Consider the following 26,952-nt stretch of genomic DNA (forward strand, 5'->3'; position numbering starts at 1 on the left):
AGTGACCAAGTTGTGTGTCGTTGCCCTCAAAGACCACCAAGGGATAAAGTTTGGTTCATAGTTATTTTAGATGTTATTAATATAAGTTACGTTATTTGTTAAATAAAAGGCAGTGAGGCCATTTTACTCCAAAACCTTTTCACGTCATTTATTGGGTAATTGGGGGGTTTGGAGGTTATGGTATAAAAGGTTGGGGAAAACTGGAGGTCATCTGTCCTTCACATGTCATGGGGTTATGGCAGCTAGCCATAGCCCCCGGTATTCTACGTCAAAGTACCGACGTACAATGACAGCGGTTTGCAGGAATACATACACCGGTATAGTGTGCTTTATTATTTATACGTGAAACTAAAAAATGAAAACCATGAAATATACTGTATACCAAAGACTTTCCAACACAGTAACTTTCACTGTGAAAGGATTCTAGCATCAGGAATTAAGGTAGTTGTAAATGATATGCGACTCTTATCAGATCCGGTTTTCTGGAGTCATCTTTGGTAATTTTCTCAGGAGGGTTTATACAGGTGCCTTGTGCGCATTTCAGGTTTGAGCGTTTATTTTTTGCCAATAAAAGCTAGTTACTAGGCAAGAAAATTCACAAAAAACACACATTACGCGCGTTTCTATGCACTCCCGTTGAAGACTACTATTACTGAGTAATGCAACTCTCCTCCACATGAAGCTTATGCAGTTGTTCAAGTGACTTGCTTCAAGCAACATTATGTTCAGGTGTGAATGGGCACCACTGGATAGAATGGAAGTCCTAAGGCTGAAAAGCTTCACCCTAGGGTGTAGTAGGGTTGCCACCTCTCCAGGATTCACCCAAACAGTCCGGGTTTCAGTTCGCTGGGTTGGGTAGCTAAAACATTGAGGGATAAAGGTCTCTGTGACACAGAGGAACAGTTCTATCATGCTTCATACCCAAGCAGGAAGTGGGGGATCATGTGTCCCTTTTATGCATAGATGAATTTCATAGTGGTACATAAACTTCCGTTTCTGTAATGGACATGTCAGAGATCTTATGATTTCACACACATGAAGTGCTGACTAATGATAAGAGCTTTCTTCTGGACCACCTTGCCAGACGAAAAAGCCTCTGATGACCTTCTCATTGGCCAGCACGGTCCTGTGGTTGCGCTGACCAATGGTTGCTTGCCATTATGAGCAACTAATTCAATGCAATGTATGAAGGCTACACTGGCAGGTTGGGGCTTTCGTCACCACTATGTGCCACAGGACCTGGAACACTGGCCAGGATATTTGGAGTAAAGCCCCGTACACACGAGAGGACTTATGTCCGACAGACTTCCGAAGAAGTTCCGTCGGAGTTCTGCCGGAGTTCCGACAGAGTTCTGACGGACTTTTCGGCTGAGCGGACTTGGCCACACACAATCACACTAAACTCCGACGGATTCGAACGTGATGACGTACGACTGGATTCGAATAAGGAAGTTCATAGCCAGTAGCCAATAGCTGCCCTAGCGTCGGTTTTAGTCCGTCGGAATAGCATACACACGAGCGAATTTTTCGAAGGGACCGGGTCCGGCGGAGTTCCTTCGGAAAAATTTGAAGCATGTTCCATATTCTAAAGTCCTTCGGACTTTGGCGAGTCAAAAGTCCGTTGCAGCCCACACACGATCGAATAGTCTGACGGAATCAGTCCGTCGGACTTTGGATGTTGAAAAGTCCGCTCGTGTGTACGGGGCTTTAGTTTACTTTTTCATAGTCCCTAAAACAATGGCACAGCTCTCCCTCAACCATCTACACTATATTCTCCAACAGCTCACACTACATTCTCCGACAGCTCTCCTCCACCATCCACACTACATTCTCAGACAGATCTCCTCCACACTACATTCTCCGACAGATCTCCTCCACCATCCACACTACATTCTCCGACAGCTCTCCTCCACCATCCACACTACATTCTCCGACAGATCTCCTCCACCATCCACACTACATTCTCCGACAGATCTCCTCCACCATCCACACTACATTCTCCGACAGCTATCCTCCACCATCCACACTACATTCTCCGACAGCTCTCCTCCCACCATCCACACTACATTCTCCGACAGATCTCCTCCACACTACATTCTCCGACAGATCTCCTCCACCATCCACACTACATTCTCCGACAGCTCTCCTCCACCATCCACACTACATTCTCCGACAGCTCTCCTCCCACCATCCACACTACATTCTCCGACAGCTCTCCTCCCACCATCCACACTACATTCTCCGACAGATCTCCTCCACACTACATTCTCCGACAGATCTCCTCCACCATCCACACTACATTCTCCGACAGATCTCCTCCACCATCCACACTACATTCTCAGACAGATCTCCTCCACACTACATTCTCCGACAGATCTCCTCCACCATCCACACTACATTCTCCGACAGATCTCCTCCACCATCCACACTACATTCTCCGACAGCTCTCCTCCCACCATCCACACTACATTCTCTGACAGCTCTCCTCCACCATCCACACTACATTCTCCGACAGATCTCCTCCACCATCCACACTACATTCTCCGACAGCTCTCCTCCCACCATCCACACTACATTCTCCGACAGCTCTCCTCCACCATCCACACTACATTCTCCGACAGATCTCCTCCACCATCCACACTACATTCTCAGACAGATCTCCTCCACACTACATTCTCCGACAGATCTCCTCCACCATCCACACTACATTCTCCGACAGATCTCCTCCACCATCCACACTACATTCTCCGACAGATCTCCTCCACCATCCACACTACATTCTCAGACAGATCTCCTCCACACTACATTCTCCGACAGATCTCCTCCACCATCCACACTACATTCTCCGACAGATCTCCTCCACCATCCACACTACATTCTCCGACAGCTCTCCTCCCACCATCCACACTACATTCTCTGACAGCTCTCCTCCACCATCCACACTACATTCTCCGACAGATCTCCTCCACCATCCACACTACATTCTCCGACAGATCTCCTCCACCATCCACACTACATTCTCCCACAGCTCTCCTCCACCATCCACACTACATTCTCCCACAGCTCTCCTCCACCATCCACACTACATTCTCCGACAGATCTCATCCACACTTCATTCTCCGACAGATCTCCTCCACCATCCACACTACATTCTCCGACAGCTCTCCTCCCACCATCCACACTACATTCTCCGACAGCTTTCCTCCACCATCCACACTACATTCTCCGACAGATCTTATCCACACTTCATTCTCCGACAGCTCTCCTCCACCATCCACACTACATTCTCCGACAGCTCTCCTCCCACCATCCACACTACATTCTCCGACAGATCTCCTCCCACCATCCACACTACATTCTCCGACAGCTTTCCTCCACCATCCACACTACATTCTCCGACAGATCTCATCCACACTACATTCTCCGACAGCTCTCCTCCACCATCCACACTACATTCTCCGACAGCTCTCCTCCCACCATCCACACTACATTCTCCGACAGCTCTCCTCCCACCATCCACACTACATTCTCCGACAGATCTCCTCCCACCATCCACACTACATTCTCCGACAGCTCTCCTCCCACCATCCACACTACATTCTCCGACAGCTCTCCTCCACCATCCACCATGCATTCTCCGACAGATCTCCTCCACCATCCACACTACTTGCTTTGTGCACTGGTGGGCAGTCATGTTGGAACAGGAAGGGGCCATCCCCAAACTGTTCCCACAAAGTAGGGAGCATGAAATTGTCCAAAATGTCTTGTTATACTGGCACCTTAAGAGTATGTTGGGACAGCAAAATAAAAAATAAATAGTAAGCCATGCTCTTCAGGTTCCGGCATTGTTGAGGGTGTCATTGCCCACTATGAGGGGTTGCCACTCTCCCTGCTGGATTTTTATTTTATAAAGGGGTGTATTGGGATCCCCCCAGTATTGGCAGGAGAGGATCCAGGAACTATACAGACAGATCTCATCACTAAAAGTCTTTATTGAAAGAAAAAAGTCAACAGTTAATTGAACCCGTCATATTACACATTAAAATAAACTTTTGCCAAGATGTACTCCAGTCCCATACTAAATATTTAAGCCGGTTACATTCCACTCTACATTTGTTGATCGCATCAGCAGGGGTGTGTCTTCTGATGTCTAACTAGATTGCCTTTAAATCTAAAACGTTTCCCGCACACAGTACACAAAAACAGGCCCTCGCCCGTATGAATTTTCTCGTGTCCGACGAGGCTTCCTTTTCTTGTGAAGCTTTTCCCGCACTCTTTACAAGCGAAAGGGCGCTCGCCTGTGTGAATTCTCTGGTGTTCGATCAGCACTTCTTTCCGCGCGAAACTTTTCCCGCACTCCAAACATGAAAAAGGGCGCTCCCCCGTGTGACTCTTCTGGTGCGTAAGAAGGTGTCCTTTCTGAGTGAAACATTTCCCGCACTCTGAACACGCATAAGGACGCTCGCCCGTGTGGTTTCTCTGGTGTATGAGAAGCTTTTCTTTCTCTGTGAAACACTTCCCGCAGTCTGAACACGAAAAGGGATACAGGCCCGTGTGAATTCTCTGGTGCACAAGAAGTGCGCTTTTCTGAATATAACACTTTCCGCACTCGGAGCAGGAAAAAAGCCCCTTACCGGTGTGACTTTTATGGTGTAGAAGCAGGTGTGCTTTGTGGATGAAACATTTCCCGCACTCTGAACACGAAAAAGGACGCTCGCCCGTGTGAATTTTTTGGTGCTTATATAGATTTCCTTTTTGGCTGAAACATTTCCCGCAGTCTGCACAGGAAAATGGAAGTTTACCCATGTGTCTTTTCTGGTGTCCAATAAGGTTCTCTTTCCTCGAGAAACATTTCCCGCACTCTGAGCATGAAAAAGGATATTCCCCCGTGTGAGTTCTCTGGTGTGTAAGAAGTACAATTTTCTGAGTAAAACTTTTCCCACACTCAGAACATGAATAGGGACGTTCTCCTGTGTGAATTCTTTGGTGTCTGACAAGGTCGCCTTTCTGCGTGAAACATTTCCCGCACTCTGAACAAGGGAAAGGGCGTTCACCGGTGTGAATTTTCTGGTGTTCACTAAGAACTCTTTTCCAAGCAAAGCATTTCCCGCACACCGAACATGAAAAGGGGCGCTCAGCTTTGTGGTTTTTCCGGTGCGCACGAAGTGCTTTGTTGTCCATAAAAGACTTCCCGCACACCGAACATGACAAGGAGCCCTCTTCTGTGTGGCCTCCTAAAGAAGATTTCTTGGGATTAGCTGGGTTTGTTGATCTATCTGAAGTGTGAGGAATATCAGAAGTCGTGGTATGTAAATTATGAGAAGATTTCTGGGATTTAGGGCGATTTGTTGATCTTGCCAACTGGTTGGACTTTCCTCCTGGAGGCTTTTGCGTTGATTCATTATCTTCAGTATTACATTCCGGAGATTTAACAAGAACTCCACCTGAGATACTTTTATTTTGAACGTAGTTTCCACCTGTTGGAAAGCAATCGGTAAATAAATGTTACACATATTCCTAATGAATTGCAGTTAGACGTCATCTATGATGGTCTACTGCTCAACAGTCTCTCTGAGCTCTGCCACGGAATTGACTGCAGTCATAAACACCAACATTTGAATGCAAACCAGTTCAATAATATAACATATCTAAACCACACTGGGTAACAGTGTTTGGGCAAAGATGACATTGTTTGACCTTCCTCCACCTCAAGTATTGTAGACATGGTCATAAGCTGAAAAATGGAGATGGACCTTTAATGCAGACCCTGGGCTATACAATATCTCCGATACATTTATTGGAAACACAATTCTATTGAGATGGAGCTTTCATCTCTTTATTAGTTGGGAACATAACGTTATATTGAGGAATGGAGATGGACCTTTCATATGGTGTACAGTATCTCCTCCTCATTTGTTGGGAACATGACATTATATTGAGGAATGGAGATGGACCTTTCATATGGTGTACAGTATCTCCTCCTCATTTGTTGGGAACATGATGTTATATTGAGGAATGGAGATGAACCTTTCATATGGTGTACAGTATCTCCTCCTCATTTGTTGGGCACATGACATTATATTGAGGAATGGAGATGGACCTTTCATATGGTGTACAGTATCTCCTCCTCATTTGTTGGGAACATGACGTTATTTAGAGGAATGGAGATGGACCTTTCATATGGTGTACATTATCTCCTCCTCATTTGTTGGGAACATGACATTATATTGAGGAATGGAGATGGACCTTTCATATGGTGTACAGTATCTCCTCCTCATTTGTTGGGAACATGACGTTATATTGAGGAATGGAGATGGACCTTTCATATGGTGTACAGTATCTCCTCCTCATTTGTTGGGAACATGACGTTATATTGAGGAATGGAGATGGACCTTTCATATGGTGTACAGTATCTCCTCCTCATTTGTTGGGAACATGACGTTATTTAGAGGAATGGAGATGGACCTTTCATATGGTGTACAGTATCTCCTCCTCATTTGTTGGGAACATGACATTATATTGAGGAATGGAGATGGACCTTTCATATGGTGTACAGTATCTCCTCCTCATTTGTTGGGAACATGACGTTATATTGAGGAATGGAGATGGACCTTTCATATGGTGTACAGTATCTCCTCCTCATTTGTTGGGAACATGACGTTATTTAGAGGAATGGAGATGGACCTTTCATATGGTGTACAGTATCTCCTCCTCATTTGTTGGGAACATGACATTATATTGAGGAATGGAGATGGACCTTTCATATGGTGTACAGTATCTCCTCCTCATTTGTTGGGAACATGACGTTATATTGAGGAATGGAGATGGACCTTTCATATGGTGTACAGTATCTCCTCCTCATTTGTTGGGAACATGACGTTATTTAGAGGAATGGAGATGGACCTTTCATATGGTGTACAGTATCTCCTCCTCATTTGTTGGGAACATGACGTTATATTGAGGAATGGAGATGGACCTTTCATATGGTGTACAGTATCTCCTCCTCATTTGTTGGGAACATGACGTTATATTGAGGAATGGAGATGGACCTTTCATATGGTGTACAGTATCTCCTCCTCATTTGTTGGGAACATGACGTTCTGTTGAGGAATGGAGATGGACCTTTCATATGATGTACAGTATCAACTTCTTTTATTGGGGAGGGAGGAGGTATTGTGCATAAATACTTAGTATTCATATCAAACTGATTTATTTCTGCAATTAGTGTTATTACTTACTTGTGTTGATATAGAGAGATTTCACTGTTTTATTTTTTATATTTATCTCCCCCTCCTCCATAGACTGCTGATCTCCTTCGACAAATGTCTCCTCTTCTTCCTCCTCCTCCTCCTCTTCTTCTTTAACCTCAATTTTGATGATTTTCAGTTCTTCAGTCTAAACCCCAAAGATGATAAAACACGTTCAGAATAAGGAGTCCTCTCATAGTTCAGAACACATTTTTAGGTCTACATGCCCAGTACCACCTACCTGATCATAGCGAGGGATGTCGCAATCTTCCTGTGTGGAATTCCGGGAATACAGAGGACGGGGACATCTCTCTGGTGGGTTCCCATTACTGGATCCATCTGTAGGAAACACACACACTGACTGAATACATTGTTTCTATGTGTTTATCAGATGATGGGGGATCTAGGTGGAGCCTCCGTACTGCTCTCTCCTTTACAATAAAGTCTCCTCTTACCCAGTGATGTGAGGGGCGGCTGATCCTCCATTATGATGCCCAAGCAGAGATTATCTTACCTGCTTCTCAGTCATCAATCCATAGACTATACCAGTTTTTGTATTTAGTATTTATTACTCACCAGTGCTGATATCTAAAGAAGGTTCATCTTGTTTGATTGACACCATTATTTCAACATCCTCTGCAGTCTGATGATAATTCATGACGGATGTCTCCTCTTCTTCCTCCTTAACCTTAATATACATCTGTTCTTCATTCTAAACCAACAAAATTGTAGAAAGTAAAATCTTTTAAATGTAAGAACCAGTAGGCTGGGACTACAAAGAAGAGTATAATATCATAAGTCTTGGTACACTTAGCAGTGTATCCATCTACCTGATGATGGTGAGGGATGGTGTGATCTTCCTGTATGGAATCCCGGGAATATAGAGGACGGGGACATCTCTCTGGTGGGTTCCCATTACTGGATCCATCTGTAGGAAACACACACACTGACTGAATACATTGTTTCTATGTGTTTATCAGATGATGGGGGATCTAGGTGGAGCCTCCGTACTGCTCTCTCCTTTACAATAAAGTCTCCTCTTACCCGGTGATGTGAGGGGCGGCTGATTCTCCATCATGACGTCCTTGTAGAGATCCTTGTGTCCTTCTAAATACTCCCACTCCTCCATGGAGAAATAGACAGTGACATCCTGACACCTTATAGGAACCTGACACACACAATGATACAGTCACCATCCAGACACATCCCTTGTCTGTTACTGGATAATGTCCCAGAATTCCCGGCACCGCTCACCTCTCCTGTCAGCAGCTCAGTGATCTTCTTAGTGATTTCTAGAATCTTCTTGGCACTGGTCACCTCTGTTGTCAGGCAGTGAGGTGAAGGCACTGTGATGGGTGATGGCTGGGTGTTAATGGTTTAATTTTTTTATAGTACCTTCCTGTGTAAGGAAAGAAAGTTACAATTATCTCTATAAACTGTACACAATCCTTCTGCCTTGCCCATTTAGGACTGTTTTTAACCACTTAAGGACTGCCCCACGTACATACACTGTGGGTGGGCCGCGCTTAAGTGCAAAATCACATATCTGTACGCGATTCCTTCCTTCGGATTCTCGCTCCTCCTGTGCTTGGAAACAGCGGGAGCCAGTCAGCGGGTCTGGCAGACCCGATGTCCGCCGGGACCCCCCGATGGTTCTTGAGAGAGGCAGAATGGCGCTCTGTGAGAGGGAAAGATGGAGATCTTGTGTTTCTGCTAAGCAGGAACACGGATCTCTGCCTTCCCCCTCAGTCAAAGTACCTCCCACAAAGTTAGCAAGCTCTCCCAGGGAACACATTTAAACCTTTGATCACCCCTGATGTTAACCCCTTCCCTGCCAGTGTCATTAGTACAGTGACAGTGCATATTTTTCTAGCACTGATCACTGGTCCCCAAACCAATCAATACAAACGCTTATTGAGATTTTTTTTGTTTACCAAAAATATGTAGCAGAATACATATTGGCCTAAACTGATAAAGACATTTGATTTTTTACATTTTTTAATTGTTTATGTTTTATAGCAGAAAGTAAAAAATAGCATTTTTTTTTCAAAATTGGTGCTTTTTTTGTTTATATCGCAAAAAATAAAAACCGTAGAGGTGATCAAATACCGCAAAAAGAAAGCAGAAAGAAAGGTCATTAATTTTATTTGGGTTCAATGCCGCACTGCCACACAATTGTCAGTCAAAGCGGCGCAGTGCTGTATCGCACAAAATGGCCTGGTCATGGAGGGAGGTGGGTAAAACCTTCCCGAGCTGAAGTGGTTAAAGTGTTCCTATATTGAATTTTTTACATTTTGGATGGAGGTGGGGAAAGGGTTACACACCCCTGTCAGGATTTTAGTGCTTCCTTTGTCTACATTGGGGTGATTTAACCTCCTTGCCCTGGTGACTACTTTCACTGAGATGAAAAAAAAGGGAGAATGCAAAAATTATGAGCTTTGGGAGGAGGGACGTGCTGACGTCACCGCGCTGGTAGGATCCTGGGAAGGACGGGCGTTTACACTGGCCGGCCCGCTGTTTTATTACATGCTGTTTTATGTGCTTTCAAATGTAAGTGCAATACTATTTTTACTTTAAAAACGTTAGTTGGTTTTACACTATGGCGAGTTTTCTTTTTCTGGGTCATCCTTCTGAGCATACTAACTAAAAGAGATGGTGGCTCCTTTGGATCCCAGGAAAGAGCTTAGACCATCTGCCCCGCTCTACTACATGTGAAGCTTTCTTGATACAAGCTGCCATAAGACTTCTCCCTTGAGGACAAAAAGCCCCTGGCTGGGTATTAAAGAGGAAGTAAACCCTGATGAGTTTACTTCCTCTTTCATTCCTTGCAAAGGCAAAGCCTAATGGACTACTATGCATCACATAGTAGTCCATTATGTGTCACTTACCTGACACAGGAGCCAGCGAAGTCGCCGCTGTCCCCTGTAGTCCGCCGCATCCATCTTCTTGGTGGGGTCTCGCAGCTCCACCGCTGTCATTCGGCGAAGCCGCGATGACGTCACTCCCGTGTATGCGCACGGGAGCCGACACGCGCGGCAGCTCCTTCTCTGAGAATGCCGCGCTCAGTGCGTCTGCGCGCCGCTGTCTACTGTTTTCGGGCAAATATCTCCTAAACCATATAGGTTTAGGAGATATTTCTTGGACCTACAGGTAAGCCTTAAAGAGGAAGTAAACCCCTTCAAACCACTTTGACCTACAGGTAAGCCTAGATTAAGGCTTACCTGTAGGTCCAAGCAATATCTCCTAAACCTATATGGTTTAGGAGATATTGGCCCGAAAATGGGCACCGCTGTCTACGGCGCATGCGCCGTAGACAGCGGCGCGCAGGCGCACTAAATGCGGCAAGTCCAAGAATGGATTTGCCTAATTTGTCGACTCCCGTGCGCATGCGCGGGAGTGACGTCATCGCGGCTTCGCCGAATGGCAGCGTCGGAGCTCCGAGACGCGACTCCCGTGCGCATGCGCGGGAGTGACGTCATCGCGGCTTCGGCACTGTCATTGGTCGGAGCTGCGAGACGCCACCAGCAAGATGGATGCGGCGGACTACAGGGATCAGCGACGACTGGCTCCTGTGTCAGGTAAGTGACACATAATGAGCTACTATGCGATGCATAGTAGTCCGTTATGCTTTACCTTTGCAGGGAAAAAAAGAGGAAGTAAACCCATCAGGGTTTACTTCCTCTTTAAGCTAGGCTTACCTGTAGGTCAAAGTGGTTTGTAAGGGTTTACAACCACTTTAACCATTTAAGGGCCGAGCCTCTTTCTGAGATTTGGTATTTATAAGTTAAAATCATTATTTTTTTTGGCTAGAAAATGACTTAGAACCCCCAAACATTATTTATTTATTTATATATATATATATATATATATATATATATATATATATATATATATATATATATATATAAATATACACATACATACATGCATGCATATAAAAAAAAATCCAACCCCCTAGAGAATAAAATAGCAGTCGTTGCAATACTTTCTGTCACAACGTATTTGAGTGGTCTTACAGGCGCACTTTTTATGGAAAAAAAATGAGATAACAGTAAAGTTAGCCCATTATATTTTTTTATATTGTGAAAGATAATGTTACGCCGAGTAAATTGATACCCAACATGTCACGCTTCAAAATTGCGCCCCGCTCTTGTAATGGTGACAAACTTTTACCCTTAAAAATCTCCATTGGCGACGTTTAAAAAAAATTCTACAGGTTGCATGTTTTGGGTTACAGAGGAGGTCTAGGGCTAGAATTATTGCTCTCGCTCTACCAATCGCGGCGATACCTCACATGTCTGATTTGAACACAGTTTTTATATGCGGGTGCTACTCACGTAGGCGTTTGCTTCTGCACGCGAGTTCGGCAGAAAGGGGCACGTTTACATTTTTTTTTTCTTATTCATTTTACCTTTTATTTCTTTATTTTTACAAAAAAAAAATTGTGTCACTTTTATTCCTATTATAAGGAATGTAAACATCCCGTAATAGAAAAAAAGCATGACAGGTCCTCTTAAATGTGAGATCTCGGGGGTCAAAAAGACCTCACATGTCATATTTAGACTAAAATGCAATAAAAAAATAAAAATAAAAAAATTGTCATTTAAAAAAATTATTTAAAAAAAATGTCCCTTTAAGAGCTGTGGGTGGAAGTGACGTTTTGACCCTGCAATTTCATGGAGACGGGCGGGGGGCCATCTTCCCCTCACTCATCTCCATGCCCAGCCACAGAGAGGTCCGGATCGCCTCCGACGGTGTGGGTAAGCGGCGGAGGGCACCGGAGCACGGCGAGAGGGGGGGGGGGGCGGCCCTCTCCCGCCACCAATAAAAGTGATCTCGCGGCGAATCCGCCGCAGAGACCACTTTTATTTTGTAGCGGACCGCCGGCCGAACGCGAGGATACCGGGGGTTATGGTAGCTAGCTGCTGCCATAACAATGTTATTTCTCCTCAAATTGAGTACGTATATCGAACATTCGGCGGTTCAGAAGTGGTTAATGCAGATAAGGCGCCAAGTAAATTTTAATTGCCACCTTAATCAGCCACAGAAACTTGGTAATTTAATATGTGTTCAGTTTTAAAGGGATGAGGTGGCAACCCTAAAGAAGGTTGAGAAAGACTGATATAAAACCTGTAGAAATGAGCTTGGGTGTCCAGCAAAGTTCATCTCCAGCCAAACTCCGAAACTGCCCCCATTTTTTTATTCCAATGAGCTATGGGTTGGGTCTTCAACATCACAGTGACTATGGAGGAAGAGGACGGACATGACGGGGGGGGGGGGGGGGGGGTTTACGAAGCGTAAATATAAAATAATATCTTATTACCTCCACTGCTGCCACTTCCAGCAATGTCTCCTCTCTACTTTCCTCCAAGTGACCTTTCACCTGGAACTTCCTGTTTCATTTTCTATATCACTTCCTGTCTGTGCGTTCCAAGTGAGATCACCACCTCGTAAATACTGCAGCCCACGTTGCGTTTCATCCTCTTGGCTCACGACCTCGTTCATTATGTTTTATATCTATTATTATTATTATACAGGTTTTACATAGCGCCAACAGTTTGCGCAGCGCTTTACAACATGAGGGCAGACATTACAATTTGATTACTTGTGAAGATTATATGTCAATTATAATTCAGGCAACAATAAAAATATAATGAAAAATTATATTTCGATGTTTTTAATATTTAAAAATACCAAACTAAATAAAGAAAGAACTTTAAATTGAAATACATTATAATTTATATACAGGATCAACAGTATCTCACAAAAGTGAGTACACCCCTCACATTTACGTAAATGTTTTCTTATATCTTTTCATGTGACAACACTGAAGAAATGACGCTTTTCTACAATGTAAAGTAGTGAGTGTACAGCTTGTATAACAGTGTAAATTTGCTGTCCCCCTCAAAATAACTCAACGCACAGCCATTACTGTCTAAACCACTGGCAACAAAAGTGAGTCCGCCGGAAGAAGAAAAGAAGAAGGAAGCCGCGACAGAAGACCGGGCCAACGCTAGTAAAAGAGCTATAAGAAGATAGCGGAGGCCCGGCAGAAGAACCGAAGAGGGGGACAAGACCCCCCCCCCGAAGAGCGGGACAAGACCCCGAAGTCGGAAGAAGACCCCCGGACGGCAGCGGTGACGAAGAAGAAAGCCGGGCTCCTCCGCGAGTAAAAGAGCTAGCAGAAGATAGCGGAGGAGTCCGGCGAGAAGACCCCTCAAGACGGAAGACCATCGGAGCTGTCTAATAAATTATTTTAAAAACTTGTGTTTTTTTATTTACACTTTTTTTCACCAGGTGAATGGGTAGGGGTACATCGTACCCCATACGCATTCACATAGGGTGGGGGGCCGGGATCTGGGGGCCCCCTTATTAAAGGGTGCTCCCGGATTCCGATAAGCCCCCCGCCCACGGACCCCAACCCCAACAACCATCGGCCAGGGTTGTCGGGAAGAGGCCCTTGTCTTCATCAACATGGGGATAAGGTGCTTTGGGGTGGGGGGGGCCGCAGGGCCCACCTTTCCCCAAAGCACCTCCCCATGTTGAGGGCACACGGCCTGGTACGGCTCAGGAGGGGGGGGATACTCGCTCATCCCGACCCCCTTTCCTGACAGGCCGGGCTACGTGCTTGGATAAGGGTCTGATATGGACTTTAGGGGGGACCACCACGCCGTTTTTCCGGCGTAGGGCTTCCCCTTTAAGTCCATACCAGGTAACGGGGCCAGCGACGTGTCAATCTCGCCGATGGAGGCGTCAACATTGACTTCCTTCGCTAGTCCCGTCTACCTGGAGCCGCGTTGAAAATTAACGGACTTTTCTCTGTGTGTGGGCAAGTCCATTCATTTCAAAATTCCAGCGGACTAGCACACAGATGGGCGGATTGTCCGCCGGACTGCCGAGTTTGACTGGACAATTTTGAGTCAAAACGCCTTTCTAAGTCCGCCGGACTTTTGGAAACAAAAAGTCCGCCAGAGCCCACACACGGGCGGATTGTCCGGCGGACTCTGGTTCGCCGCATAGTCCGATCGTGTATACGCGGCATTACCCTCAGCTTCTTTAGCAAGGCAGTGGTCGTCTTGGAGGTATGTTTGGGGTCGTTATGTTGGAATACTGCCCTACGGCCCAGTCTCCAAAGGGAGGGGATCATGTTCTGCTTCAGTATGTCACAGTACATGTTGTCATTCATGGTTCCCTCAATGAACTGTAGCTCCCCAGTGCCAGCAGCACTCATGCAGCCCCAGACCACGACACTCCCACCACCATGCTTGACTGTGGCCAAGACACGCTTGTCTTTGTACTTCTCACCTGGTTGCCGCCACGCACGCTTGACACCATCTGAACCAAATACGTTTATCTTGGTCTCATCAGACCACAGGACATGGTTCCAGTAATCCATATCCTTAGTCTGCTTGTCTTCAGCAAACTGTTTGCGGGCTTTCTTGTGCATCATCTTTAGAAGAGGCTTCCTTCTGGGACGACAGCCATGCGGACCAATTTGATGCAGTGTGCTGCGTATGGTCTGAGCACTGACAGGCCAACCCTTCAACCTCTGCAGCAATGCTGGCAGCACTCATACGTCTATTTCCCAAAGACAACTCTGGATATGACGCTGAGCACGTGCACTCAACTTCTTAGGTCGACCATGCATGGAGAGGCCTGTTCTGAGTGGATCCTGTCCTGTTAAACCGCTGTATGGTCTTGGCCACTGTGCTGCAGCTCAGTTTGCAGCCCAGTCTCCAAAGGGAGGGGCTCATGCTCTGCTTCAGTACATTCATGGTCCCTTCAGTGAACTGTATCTCCCCAGTGCCGGCAGCACTCATGCGGCCCCAGACCATGACACTCCCGACACTGTGTGTTGAATTATTTTGAGGGGACAGCAAATTTACACTGTTATACAAGCTGTACACTCACTACTTTACATTGTAGACAAGTGTCATTTCTTCAGTGTTGTCACATAAAAGATTTACAAAAATGTGAGGGGTGTACTCACTTTTGTGAGATACTGTATATGTTGATTTTTTTACATTGATATTGATATCATCGTCAACAATGAATTGCACTTCCTTCTTTGTTATCCTATCTGGATTATAACAGTTGAAATATAAAGAGTAACCAAAAATTTATTAGAAAAAAAATGTGAATCTAAAGAATGAAAAGCAAACTGAAGATCAATGAAACCAAAATCATAATGTATACAAATCGCTACTCACAGATTGGATCAATGATCCTAACTTTCACAGCTAAAGGACACTACCACCAAGAATGAACGAAGTATATCTGATTCTTATCAGATCCGGTCTTCTCTGGAGTTCTGCCAATACTTCAATACTGAAGGGTCCCCAGCACACACGTTGTTCCATCGTCTTGGTGGAGACATTCTTTTATCATCGACGTCTACATCCCCACCACACATTGTTTTTTTTTCAGCAGTTTCCACATCAATAAACACCCTCTGCACCTACTCTCCACCTCTTTTCCCGATGTACACTATATTAACAAAAGTATTGGGACGCCTGCCTTTACACGCACATGACCTTTAATGACATTCCAGTCTTATGCGCGTACCCACGACCGGACTTTCCAGCAGACTAGGTCTGATGGAATCAGTCTGTCGGACAATCGGATCGTGTGTGGGCTAATCTGATCGTTTTTCTTTTTGAAAATCCGGACCTAGAAATAGAACATGTTTCAAACCTGTCCGACGGACTCAATTCCTATCGGGAAATCCGTTCGTCTGTATGCTGGTCCGACGGACCAAATACGACGTAAGGGAAGCTATTGGCTACTGGCTATTGAACTTCCTTTTTTAGTCCCGTCTTGCGGCATCACGTTCAAAACAAACAGATTTTCAAACGGACTTAGTCCGTTCGTGTGTGGCCAAGTCCGTTCGTTCGGAAGTCCATCGGAACTCTGCTGAAAAGTCAGTCGGGAAGACCGTCGGAGCTAGTCTGCTGGAAAGTCCGGTCATGTGTACGCGGCATTAGTCCGTAGGGTTCAATATTGAGTTGGCCCGCCCTTTGCAGCTATAACAGCTTCAACTCTTCTGGGAAGGAAGTCCACAAGGTTTAGGAGTGTGTCTATGGGAATCTTTGACCATTCTTCCAGAAGAGCATTTGTGAGGTCAGGCACTGATGTTGGATAAAAAGATCTGGCTCGCAATCTGCGCTCTAATTCATCCCAAAGGTGTTCTATCGGGTTGAGGTCAGGAAAAGAAATAAAAGAATAAAAAAAGAAAAGAAAAAAAGAATAAAGAAAGAAAGTTTTTAAATATTCTTCATTCAGGAATCATATACACTATATCACCAAAAGTATTGGGACACCTGCCTTTACAGGCACATGAACTTTAATGACATCCCAGTCTTAGTCTGTAGGGTTCAACATTGAGTTGGCTCACCCTTTGCATCTATAACAGCTTCAACTCTTCTGGGAAGGCTGTCCACAAGGTTTAGGAGTGTGTCTATGGGAATCTTTGACCATTCTTCCAGAAGCGCATTTGTGAGGTCAGGCACTGATGCTTTACGAGAAGGCTGGCAGTCTCTGCTCTAATTCATCTCAAAGGTGTTCGGGTTGAGGTCAAGACTGTGTAGGCCAGTCAAGTTCCTCTACCCCAAACTCACTCATCTACACCATATTGTCAAAAGTATTGGGCCACCCCTCCAAATGATTTGGTGGAACTCTTAAGGCGTCAACAAACCAAGAGGTCACAACTCTGTGTAGGCCAGTCAAGTTCCTCCACCCCAAACTCACTCATCCATGTCTTTATGGACCTTGCTTTGTGCACTGGTGAGCAGTCATGTTGGAACAGGAATATATTTTAAGATTATAAGTATCTTCTGCAATGTGATGCATGAATTGTGCACTTGGCATAATATATTATTATTATTATAATACAGGATTTATACAGTTTACGCAGCGCTTTTCAATATAAAAAGGATACAATACAGTTATAATACAACAAAATACAAGAGGATTTAGAGGGCCCTGCACCGAAGAGCTTACAATCTAATAGGGTGGGGCAGGTGGTACAAAAGGTTGTAACTGTGAGGAATGAGCTGATGGAAGTGGTAGAAGATTAGATAGAGACGTGATAGGCTTTCCTTGAAAATATGAGTTTTCAGGGATTGCCTGAAGGTAGTAAGAGTAGGGGATAGCCAGACTGGTGGAGGTAGTGAGTTCCAGAGGATGTGGGAGGCTCTAGGGAAATCCTGGAGAAGAGCATGGGAGGAGGAGACGAGAGAGCTTGAGAGTAGGAGGTCTTGAGAAGAGTGGAGAGGATGGTTTGGGTGATATTTGGAGACAAGGTTGGTGATGTAGCTCGGGGCAGAGTTGTAAATGGCTTTGTATGTTGTGGTGAGTATTTTGAATTTAATTCGCTGGGTGATTGGGAGCCGGTGTAGAGATTGAAGGAGAGGGTTGGTATACAGTATTATGATAAATGTTGTGAATATCCTTATAAAATTCTAACATTGCACTAGTTCACTAGTTTCACAGATGCTATCTGTGAAACGCATTGGCCAGAAGACCTTATTATCCTACATGACGGTTGTGAGATCCCACAACTAACCTTTGATCCATAGGCACCATATCATTGTTGGAAGGGATAACATTCCAGATCTTCAGCATCCGTAAACCTTGCTGTACTGAGGTTACGACATGTTTGGCGCCTGCGTGAGTGACGGAGAGTTTGGCAGGTGCAATCCATTGATACTGGATTTGGTTGTTGCGCAGGGTTTTAGTGATGTTATTAAGTTGCCTACGTTTACTCAGGGTATGTTGGGATAAATCAGCAAAGATCTGTAGTTGAGCATATGGATCAGGGAGTGCTGGTAGCGCTCTTACTTTTTGCATAAACTGTTCTTTAATGTGAAAAAAGTGTACCCTGAGAATAACATCTCTGGGTACAGAGTCCGGCAGAAACGCAGGTTTTGGCAGTCTATGTATCCGATCAATAAGCAATTCCATATTTTTTGCTTCAGGCAGTAGTGCTTTAAGCAGGCCTTTAGCAAAGGCAGGCAGATCAGTATTTTGAATGGACTCGGGCACCCCTCTGATCTTGAAATTATTGCGCCTGGCTCTGTCCTCTAAATTCGCTAATTTGTCGGTCAGCCATTTAGTTTCCTGTGCCTGTGCCTCATGCGAATCAATTAAATCATTGATGGTGGCAGTCATGGTATCCATGTTAGTTTCCAAGTGAGTGACCCTGGTATCTATTAGGCCCAATTTGTTATCAAATCCTTGCATGAATGAGAGCATATCGGATTGCAGAGAACTACGGAGTGAAATAAGCATCTCTTTCAGGGTGGTATCAATAACAGTTTGTCCCATGGTGGGGAAAGAGGCAATGGCATCTGGCTGTGGGCCTAGTGCAAGTGTAGGAGAGGGGAGCTCTCTTAAATTACTGCCATCTTCACCTATCCCTGAGGCATCCAGCCTCATTTTACTTTTGACTGGGCTTTGGGTAGTAGGAGTCCTGGGGGGGGAGCGGAGTGGATCGCCACCCTGTGGAGCGCTTACCATAGTAGTAGGTGAGTCTCTGGATGCAGTGCTTCCATGCGGGGAGGATACGGCCGCTGCGTATGTGAGGCTTCCTGACGGAGCGGCGCCATCTTGGCCTCGCCGCGCCGACGGCTGGTACATAAAAGCCGTCAGCTTACGGGGCGGTCTGGAGTCTTTTCGTTTCAGCGACATTCTCCCGTGATAAAGCAGGGGATTAGGACGGTCACCGTGCGTTCGGTATGGGCTGAGGTAAGCTGGAAGTCGCTCAATGCCGCTATGTATGTGGAGAGCTCAGTTCTCAGGCGGCCATTCCAGTCACGCGCCGTCCCACAACTAACCTTGCTTTGTGCACTGGTCCAAATCATTTGGTGGAGGGGGGATTATGGTGTGGGGGTTGTTTTTCGGGGGTTGGGCTTGGCCCCTTAGTTCCAGTGAAAGGAACTCTTAAGGACGTCGGCATACCAAGACATTTTGGACAATTACGTGCTCCAGACTTTGTGGGAACAGTTTGGGGACGGCTCCTTCCTGTTCCAACATGGCTGCCCACCAGTGCACAAAGCAAGGTCCATAAAGACATGGATGGGCGAGTTTGGGGTGGAGGAACGTGACTGCACAACAGTGTCAACATCACTGAACACTCTCTGCACCCGTGTGTTCTACCTTTTCCCCCCATGTATGTAGTAGATTCTCTGTGCAATCCCCCCATCCACACCACATTCTCTATCAGCTCTTCCCTTACATTCTATGACCGCTCTGCAAACTTCTTTAAATCCATCAGACTAGATCCCGATACATATTTCCTTCATTGAACACACAATAGGCATAAAGGAATTCATTTATTGTTGTTGAATTTTTTTGTATTGCTGCCATTGATCATTTGCTGCTTTTGTATTGGAATAATAGTCCATGTATTGTCACCAATGCACGATGTTATTCCATGCATTATCATTATTGCCATTTTGTTGCCCAACTGTATTGCCCATCTGCTGTCATAATTACCAAGGTGTTGCTCTCATTGCCTTATTTTCCCATGGGTGTCCACAGTGGGGTTGATTTACTAAGGCCTGGTTCACACTGATGCGATAGTCGCTCTGACTTTGGAGCAGTTGTCTCATCGGAAGTCGGACCCCATTCAGTGCAATTGAACCATTCTAATTGGTGCAACTTGAGTCACTCTGACTTAAAAAAAGGCTCCTGCACTACATTTGGTACGATATTTGTGAGTCAATTGTGCCCTATCGTTGGTGTCATTGGGGGGAGGAATTGTGCCCTATTGTTGGTATCATTGGGAGGAATTGTGCTCTATCGTTGGTGTCATTGGGAGGAATTGTGCCCTATCGTTGGTGTCATTAGGAGGAATTGTGCTCTATCGTTGGTGTCATTGAGAGGAATTGTGCCCTATCGTTGGTGTCATTGGGAGGAATTCTGCCCTATCGTTGGTGTCATTGGGAGGAATTCTGCCCTATCGTTGGTGTCATTGGGGGGAATTGTGCCCTATCGTTGGTGTCATTGGGAGGAATGGTGCCCTATCGTTGGTGTCATTGGGAGGAATTGTGCCCTATCGTTGGTATCATTGGGAGGAATTGTGCCCTATCGTTGGTATCATTGTGAGGAATTGTGCTCTATCATTGGTATCACTGGGGGGAATTATGCCCTATAATTGGTGTCATTGGGAGGAATTGTGCCCTATCGTTGGTGTCATTGGGAGGAATTGTGCCCTATCGTTGGTATCATTGGGAGGAATTGTGCCCTATCATTGGTATCATTGGGAGGAATTGTGCTCTATCATTGGTATCACTGGGGGGAATTATGCCCTATAATTGGTGTCATTGGGAGGAATTGTGCCCTATCGTTGGTGTCATTGGGAGGAATTGTGCCCTATCGTTGGTGTCATTGGGAGGATCTATCGTTGGTGTCATTGGGAGGAATTGTGCCCTAACGTTGGTGTCATTGGGAGGAATTGTGCCCTATCATTGGTATCATTAGGAGGAATTGTGCCCTATCGTTGGTGTCATTGGGAGGAATTGTGCCCTATCGTTGGTGTCATTGGGAGGAATTGTGCCCTATCGTTGGTATCATTGGGAGGAATTGTGCTCTATCGTTGGTGTCATTGGGAGGAATTGTGCCCTATCGTTGGTGTCATTGGGAGGAATTCTGCCCTATCGTTAGTGTCATTGGGAGGAATTGTGCCCTATCGTTGGTGTCATTGGGAGGAATTGTGCCCTATCGTTGGTGTCATTGGGAGGAATTGTGTCCTATTGTTGGTGTCATTGGGAGGAATTGTGCTCTATCGTTGGTGTCATTGGGAGGAATTGTGCCCTATCGTTGGTGTCATTGGGAGGAATTGTGCCCTATCGTTGGTGTCATTGGGAGGAATTGTGCCCTAACGTTGGTGTCATTGGGAGGAATTGTGCCCTATCATTGGTGTCATTAGGAGGAATTGTGCCCTATCGTTGGTGTCATTGGGAGGAATTGTGCCCTATCGTTGATGTCATTGGGAGGAATTGTGCCCTATCGTTGGTATCATTGGGAGGAATTGTGCCCTATCGTTGGTATCATTGGGAGGAATTGTGCTCTATCGTTGGTATCATTGGGAGGAATTGTGCTCTATCGTTGGTATCATTGGGAGGAATTGTGCTCTATCGTTGGTGTCATTGGGAGGAATTGTGCCCTATCGTTGGTGTCATTGGGAGGAATTCTGCCCTATCGTTGGTGTCATTGGGGGGAATTCTGCCCTATTGTTGGTGTCATTGGGAGGAATTGTGCCCTATCGTTGGTATCATTGGGAGGAATTGTGTCCTATCGTTGGTATCATTGTGAGGAATTGTGCTCTATCATTGGTATCACTGGGGGAATTATGCCCTATCATTGGTATTATTAGGAGGAATTGTGCCCTATCGTTGGTGTCAATGGGAGGAATGTTGTCCTTTCATTAGGGTCAGCGGGGTGGAATTATGCCCTATTCTTGGTATCAGTGGATGAAATAGTGTCCCAAGGGCCAGCTAAAAGCAAGCAAAGGGCCGCATCTGGCTCCCGGGCCACAGTTTGGAGACCACTTCCTTAGGAGGACAATGACGAGGTGGTGGTGTTGGTGCTGGATCGGGGGGGTTGGACACCTGGAAGAGGCTGTTGCTGCCCCTCCACCTGCGGCTCCTTGTTGCACATGGCCCGCAGCTTGAGGGGGAAGAGCCGGGGGCCGTTGCTTTTCCTTACAGCCAAACAGGAAGTGAGTCCTGAGACCTGATTTGGCGGGGAGTCCTAAAGATTGGTCGGGTGGAGAATCAGGAAGACTTTAGCGAATATGAATGCGCTATTGTCACACAACTGGGTGGGCCCAGGGCACAGTGCTCTGCGCCCCTGAGTCCACCCTTTTTGAAGCCAATTAGAGCTTCAGGCTCTAATCATGTGTTAAAAAAAAAAAAAAACATTGAAAGCCATGCGGCCGGTGCCCTGCATGGAGTTTAGGGGCCTGGGTCCCTAAATTGGGAGGGCGGAGCCCCTAGACTCCTTATGAGCAGCAACCACTGCTTTGAGACAAGTCCAAGCGCAAGGTGTCAGAGGTATGGCTTGCAAGGTCAGGGAAACCTTTAGGGTCAGTCACCTTCCAGTGGCCCTCATGGGGGGGGGGGGGGGGGGGGGTACTACACATAAAACAAATTCTACACTCAGTATGAAAAAAGGGTGATCGATGAGTATCTTTACAAATCTTTTTTATTGTCCTTAAAACAATTCTTGCACCCTTAACATGAAAAAGGACCCTCACCCATGTGTTTTTTTTTATGTTTAATAAGATAGTCTTTTCTCGAGAAACATTTCCCGCACTCTAAACATGAGAAAGGACGCTCGCCTGTGTGAATTCTCTGATGTATAACAAGTTTTGCCCTATCACGGAAACATTTCCCGCACTCTGAACATGAATAAGGGGGCCCGCTCTTGTGGGTTTCCTGGTGTGTAACAAGGTCTGCCTTTTCATTGAAACAATTCCCACACTGTGGACATGAATATGGATACTCACCCGTGTGAATTCTCTGGTGTATATCAAGTTTTGCTTCATCGCAGAAACATTTCCCGCACTCTGAACATGAATAGGGGCGCTTGCTTTTGTGCGATTTCTGGTGCGCAACAAGGTCTCCTTTTTGAGTGAAACATTTGCCGCACTCCAAACAGGAGAAAGGACGCTCACCCGTGTGGATTCTCTGGTGCATAATAAGATTGCCTTTCTGACTGAAACATTTCCCGCACTCTGAACAGGAAAAAGGACTCTCACCCGTGTGAATTCTCTGGTGTGTAAGAAGGCTTCCTTTCTCAGTAAAACACTTCCCGCACTCTGAACAGGAAAATGGACGCTCGCCGGTGTGAATTCTCTGGTGTTTGAAAAGGCTTCCTTGCTGAGCAAAACATTTCCCGCACTCTAAACATGAGAAAGGACGCTCGCCCGTGTGGGTTCTCTCATGTGCAAGGAGGTGTTGTTTTCTATTGAAACATTTCCCGCATTCAGAACATGAGAAAGGATGCGCCCCCGTGTGATTTCTCTGGTGCATAAGAAGGTCCCATTTCTGAATGAAGCCTTTCCCGCACTCTGAACATGAAAAAGGACGCTCCCCCGTGTGAATCCTGTGGTGTTTAACAAGGCTGTCTTTCCTAAAGAAACTTTTCCCACACTCTGAACACGAGAAAGCGCGCTGGCCTGTGTGACTTCTCTGGTGTATAAGAAGGTCCCCTTTCTGAGTGAAGCGTTTCCCGCACTCCGTACAGGAAAAGGGACGCTCACCTGTGTGAGTTCTCTGGTGTATAAGAAGTTTTCTTTTCTCAGTAAAACATTTCCCGCACTCTATACATGTAGAGGAGCGCTCACTCTTGTGAGTTTTCCAATGTGTAAGAAGTTCTCTTTTCTGAGTGAAACATTTTCCGCACTCTAAACACGATAATGAATTGTCTGCTATGGGAACTTCCTCACGGCATAAAAAGGAGTCCTTGCGATTATATGAATCTGTTGATCTCTTCACACTGCGATATTTTAGATGAATAAGTGAAGTCCTAGTATGTGATTGGTCAGAAGATTCCTCAGGATTAGAGGGATCCATTGATGCCTCCCCATGAAGTCTATGATGGACATGTTGACTAAGGGAATTTATTCTTGGTAAATACTGGTATGGCATTGACCTCGTATCTTCTGCATCATCCTGAAATAAAATAAGATCTCCCCCTGGGATATTCATATTCCGTACACTGTGTCCATCTGTTGGAAAGCAATCATTAAACAAAATGTTATATATATTAGTTCTTCACCTCTTACATTCATCGTTCTTACATTTTGATGTAACTGTTAACAACTTCACAGACCTCTGACATATGTCTTAGGTGCAATCATCATAGAAATATATAAATGCAAGCCACATAAAAAAGGACACGATACACCCAACCACACTGGGTACCAATGTACATCGATGACATTGTTAATATTAAAACTGAAGCTGAACCTTTAACCACCTCATTGTGAGGAATGGAGATGGACCTTTCATATGATGTACAGTATCTCCTCCTCATTTGTTGGGAACATGACGTTATATTGAGGAATGAAGATGGACCTTTCATATGGTGTACAGTATCTCCTCCTCATTTGTTGGGAACATGACGTTATATTGAGGAATGAAGATGGACCTTTCATATGGTGTACAGTATCTCCTCCTCATTTGTTGGGAACATGACGTTATATTGAGGAATGAAGATGGACCTTTCATATGGTGTACAGTATCTCCTCCTCATTTGTTGAGAACATGACGTTATATTGAGGAATGGAGATGGACCTTTCATATGGTGTACAGTATCTTCTCCTCATTTGTTGGGGACATGACGTTATATTGAGGAATGGAGATGGACCTTTCATATGGTGTACAGTATCTCCTCCTCATTTGTTGAGAACATGACGTTATATTGAGGAATGGAGATGGACCTTTCATATGGTGTACAGTATCTCCTCCTCATTTGTTGGGAACATGACGTTATATTGAGGAATGAAGATGGACCTTTCATATGGTGTACAGTATCTCCTCCTCATTTGTTGGGAACATGACGTTATATTGAGGAATGAAGATGGACCTTTCATATGGTGTACAGTATCTCCTCCTCATTTGTTGAGAACATGACGTTATATTGAGGAATGGAGATGGACCTTTCATATGGTGTACAGTATCTCCTCCTCATTTGTTGGGAACATGACATTATATTGAGGAATGGAGATGGACCTTTTATATGGAGTACAGTATCTCCTCCTCATTTGTTGAGAACATGACGTTATATTGAGGAATGGAGAAGGACCTTTCATATGGTGTACAGTATCTCCACCTCATTTGTTGGGGACATGACGTTATATTGAGGAATAGAGATGGACCTTTCATATGGTGTACAGACTCTCCTCCTCATTTGAGGAATGGAGATGGACCTTTCATATGGTTTACAGCATCTCCTCCTCATTTGTTGGGAACATGACGTTATATTGAGGAATGGAGATGGACCTTTCATATGGTGTAAAGGATCTTCTCCTCATTTGTTGGGGACATGACGTTATATTGAGGAATGGAGATGGACCTTTCATATGGTGTACAGTATCTCCTCCTCATTTGTTGGGGACATGACGTTATATTGAGGAATGGAGATGGACCTTTCATATGGTGTACAGTATCTCCTCCTCATTTATTGGGAACATGACGTTATATTGAGGAATAGAGATAGGCTTTTTTATGATGTACAGTATCTCCTGTTCAATCCAACACTTAAGCTTGATGGCTATGTCTTTTTCAACCCATGAGATATCATAAATGTATACTATACTTTATACTAAACAAGAACTAAGTGTGATAATGTGAACTGTTTCTTCATTTTCTTTACTACTTACTTGTGTCTATATGTAGAGAAGATTCCTCCTGCTTACTTTTCACAATTATTTCCCCCTCTTCCACAGACAGCCGAGCTCCACCTACCAATGCCTTTTCTTCTTTAACCTCAGCTTTGATATCTATTAGTTCCTCACCCTAAACCCAAACATCATAAAATACAGGTATAATAAAGTACAAGAGATTACACAGATAAATGTCCTCTCGTTACATGTTTAGAACTACATCTACCTGATGATGGTGAGGGACGGTGTGATCTTCCTGTGTGGAATCCTGGGAATACAGAGGACGGGGACATCTCTCTGGTGGGTTCCCATTACTGGATCCATCTGTAGGAAACACACACACTGACTGAATACATTGTTTCTATGGAGTTGATTTACTAAAAACGGGGAGAGTAAAATATGGCGCATCTGTGCATAGAAACCAATCAGCTTCCAGATTTTATTGTCAAAGCTTAATTGAGCAAGCTGAAGTTAGAAGCTGATTGGTTTCTGTGCACAGCTGCACCAGATTTTGCACTCTACAATTTTAGTAAATCAACCCCTATGTGTTTATCAGATGATGGGGGGTCTAGGTGGACCCTCCTTTCTGCTCTCTCCTTTACAATAAAGTCTCCTCTTACCAGGGGCGGACTGACCATTGGGCCACTCGGGCACTGCCCGAGGGCCCCATGCCACTAGAGGGCCCCATCAGGGTTGCCAGCCTCAGTAAAACCAGGGACAGTATGTAAAAATTTGTGTTTTTTTTACATCTGTCTCTGAAATATCCCTTACCGACATCCTTTTGGTCTAAAAATCCAGAGTTTATAGCTGCCCCACCTCTCCAGTACCTTCTCAGCCAATAGAAACATGTCTGTGTATACTGTGTGATTGTATACTGTGTGGCTCCATAATCTCTGATTGGCTGGGGGCCCCATAATCTCCTATTGCCCGGGGGCCCCATGAGTTGTCAGTCCGCCCCTGCCTCTTACCCAGAGATGTGAGGGGCGGCTGATTCTCAATCATGACGTTCTTGCAAAGATAATCTTTCCTAATGGGGTGAAGACCTACAGATCCACAATCATTTATCTATATACCAAAACTCTTCCTGTATTTAATGTTCATTACTCACCTGTGCTGATATCTAGAGAAGGTTCCTCCTGTTTGATTGTCCTCATCATCCTAACTTCCTTTGTAGTTGGCTGATAATCTATTACAGACGTCTCCTCTTCTTGCTTTTTAACCTCAACTTTTATGTACGTCTGTTCTTCATTCTAAATCAACACCAACAAAGTAAAACCTTTAAAATGTGAGGACTAATAGGCAGAGATAAGA

The 26,952-nt window shown here is 45.1% G+C and overlaps 1 protein-coding gene across 1 annotated transcript in view; it reads right to left on the reverse strand.

Annotated features, from left to right (window-relative positions):
* Positions 1-3,974: 3,974 nt before the first annotated feature.
* LOC143955213 (uncharacterized) overlaps positions 3,975-26,952 on the reverse strand; it is a 39,166-nt gene continuing 16,188 nt past the window's right edge. Inside the window, 6 exon segments of the mRNA XM_077465298.1 lie at positions 3,975-5,168; positions 17,737-17,745; positions 22,555-23,982; positions 25,639-25,774; positions 25,868-25,965; positions 26,750-26,891. Of these exon segments, the coding sequence (XP_077321424.1) occupies positions 4,126-5,168; positions 17,737-17,745; positions 22,555-23,982; positions 25,639-25,774; positions 25,868-25,965; positions 26,750-26,891 (2,856 nt within the window). The 3' untranslated portion in view covers positions 3,975-4,125.

The sequence above is a fragment of the Lithobates pipiens genome, unplaced genomic scaffold (assembly GCF_037356315.1).
Source record: "Lithobates pipiens isolate NorthernLeopardFrog02 unplaced genomic scaffold, aLitPip1_a1.2 Scaffold_35, whole genome shotgun sequence".
NCBI lineage: Eukaryota > Metazoa > Chordata > Amphibia > Anura > Ranidae > Lithobates > Lithobates pipiens.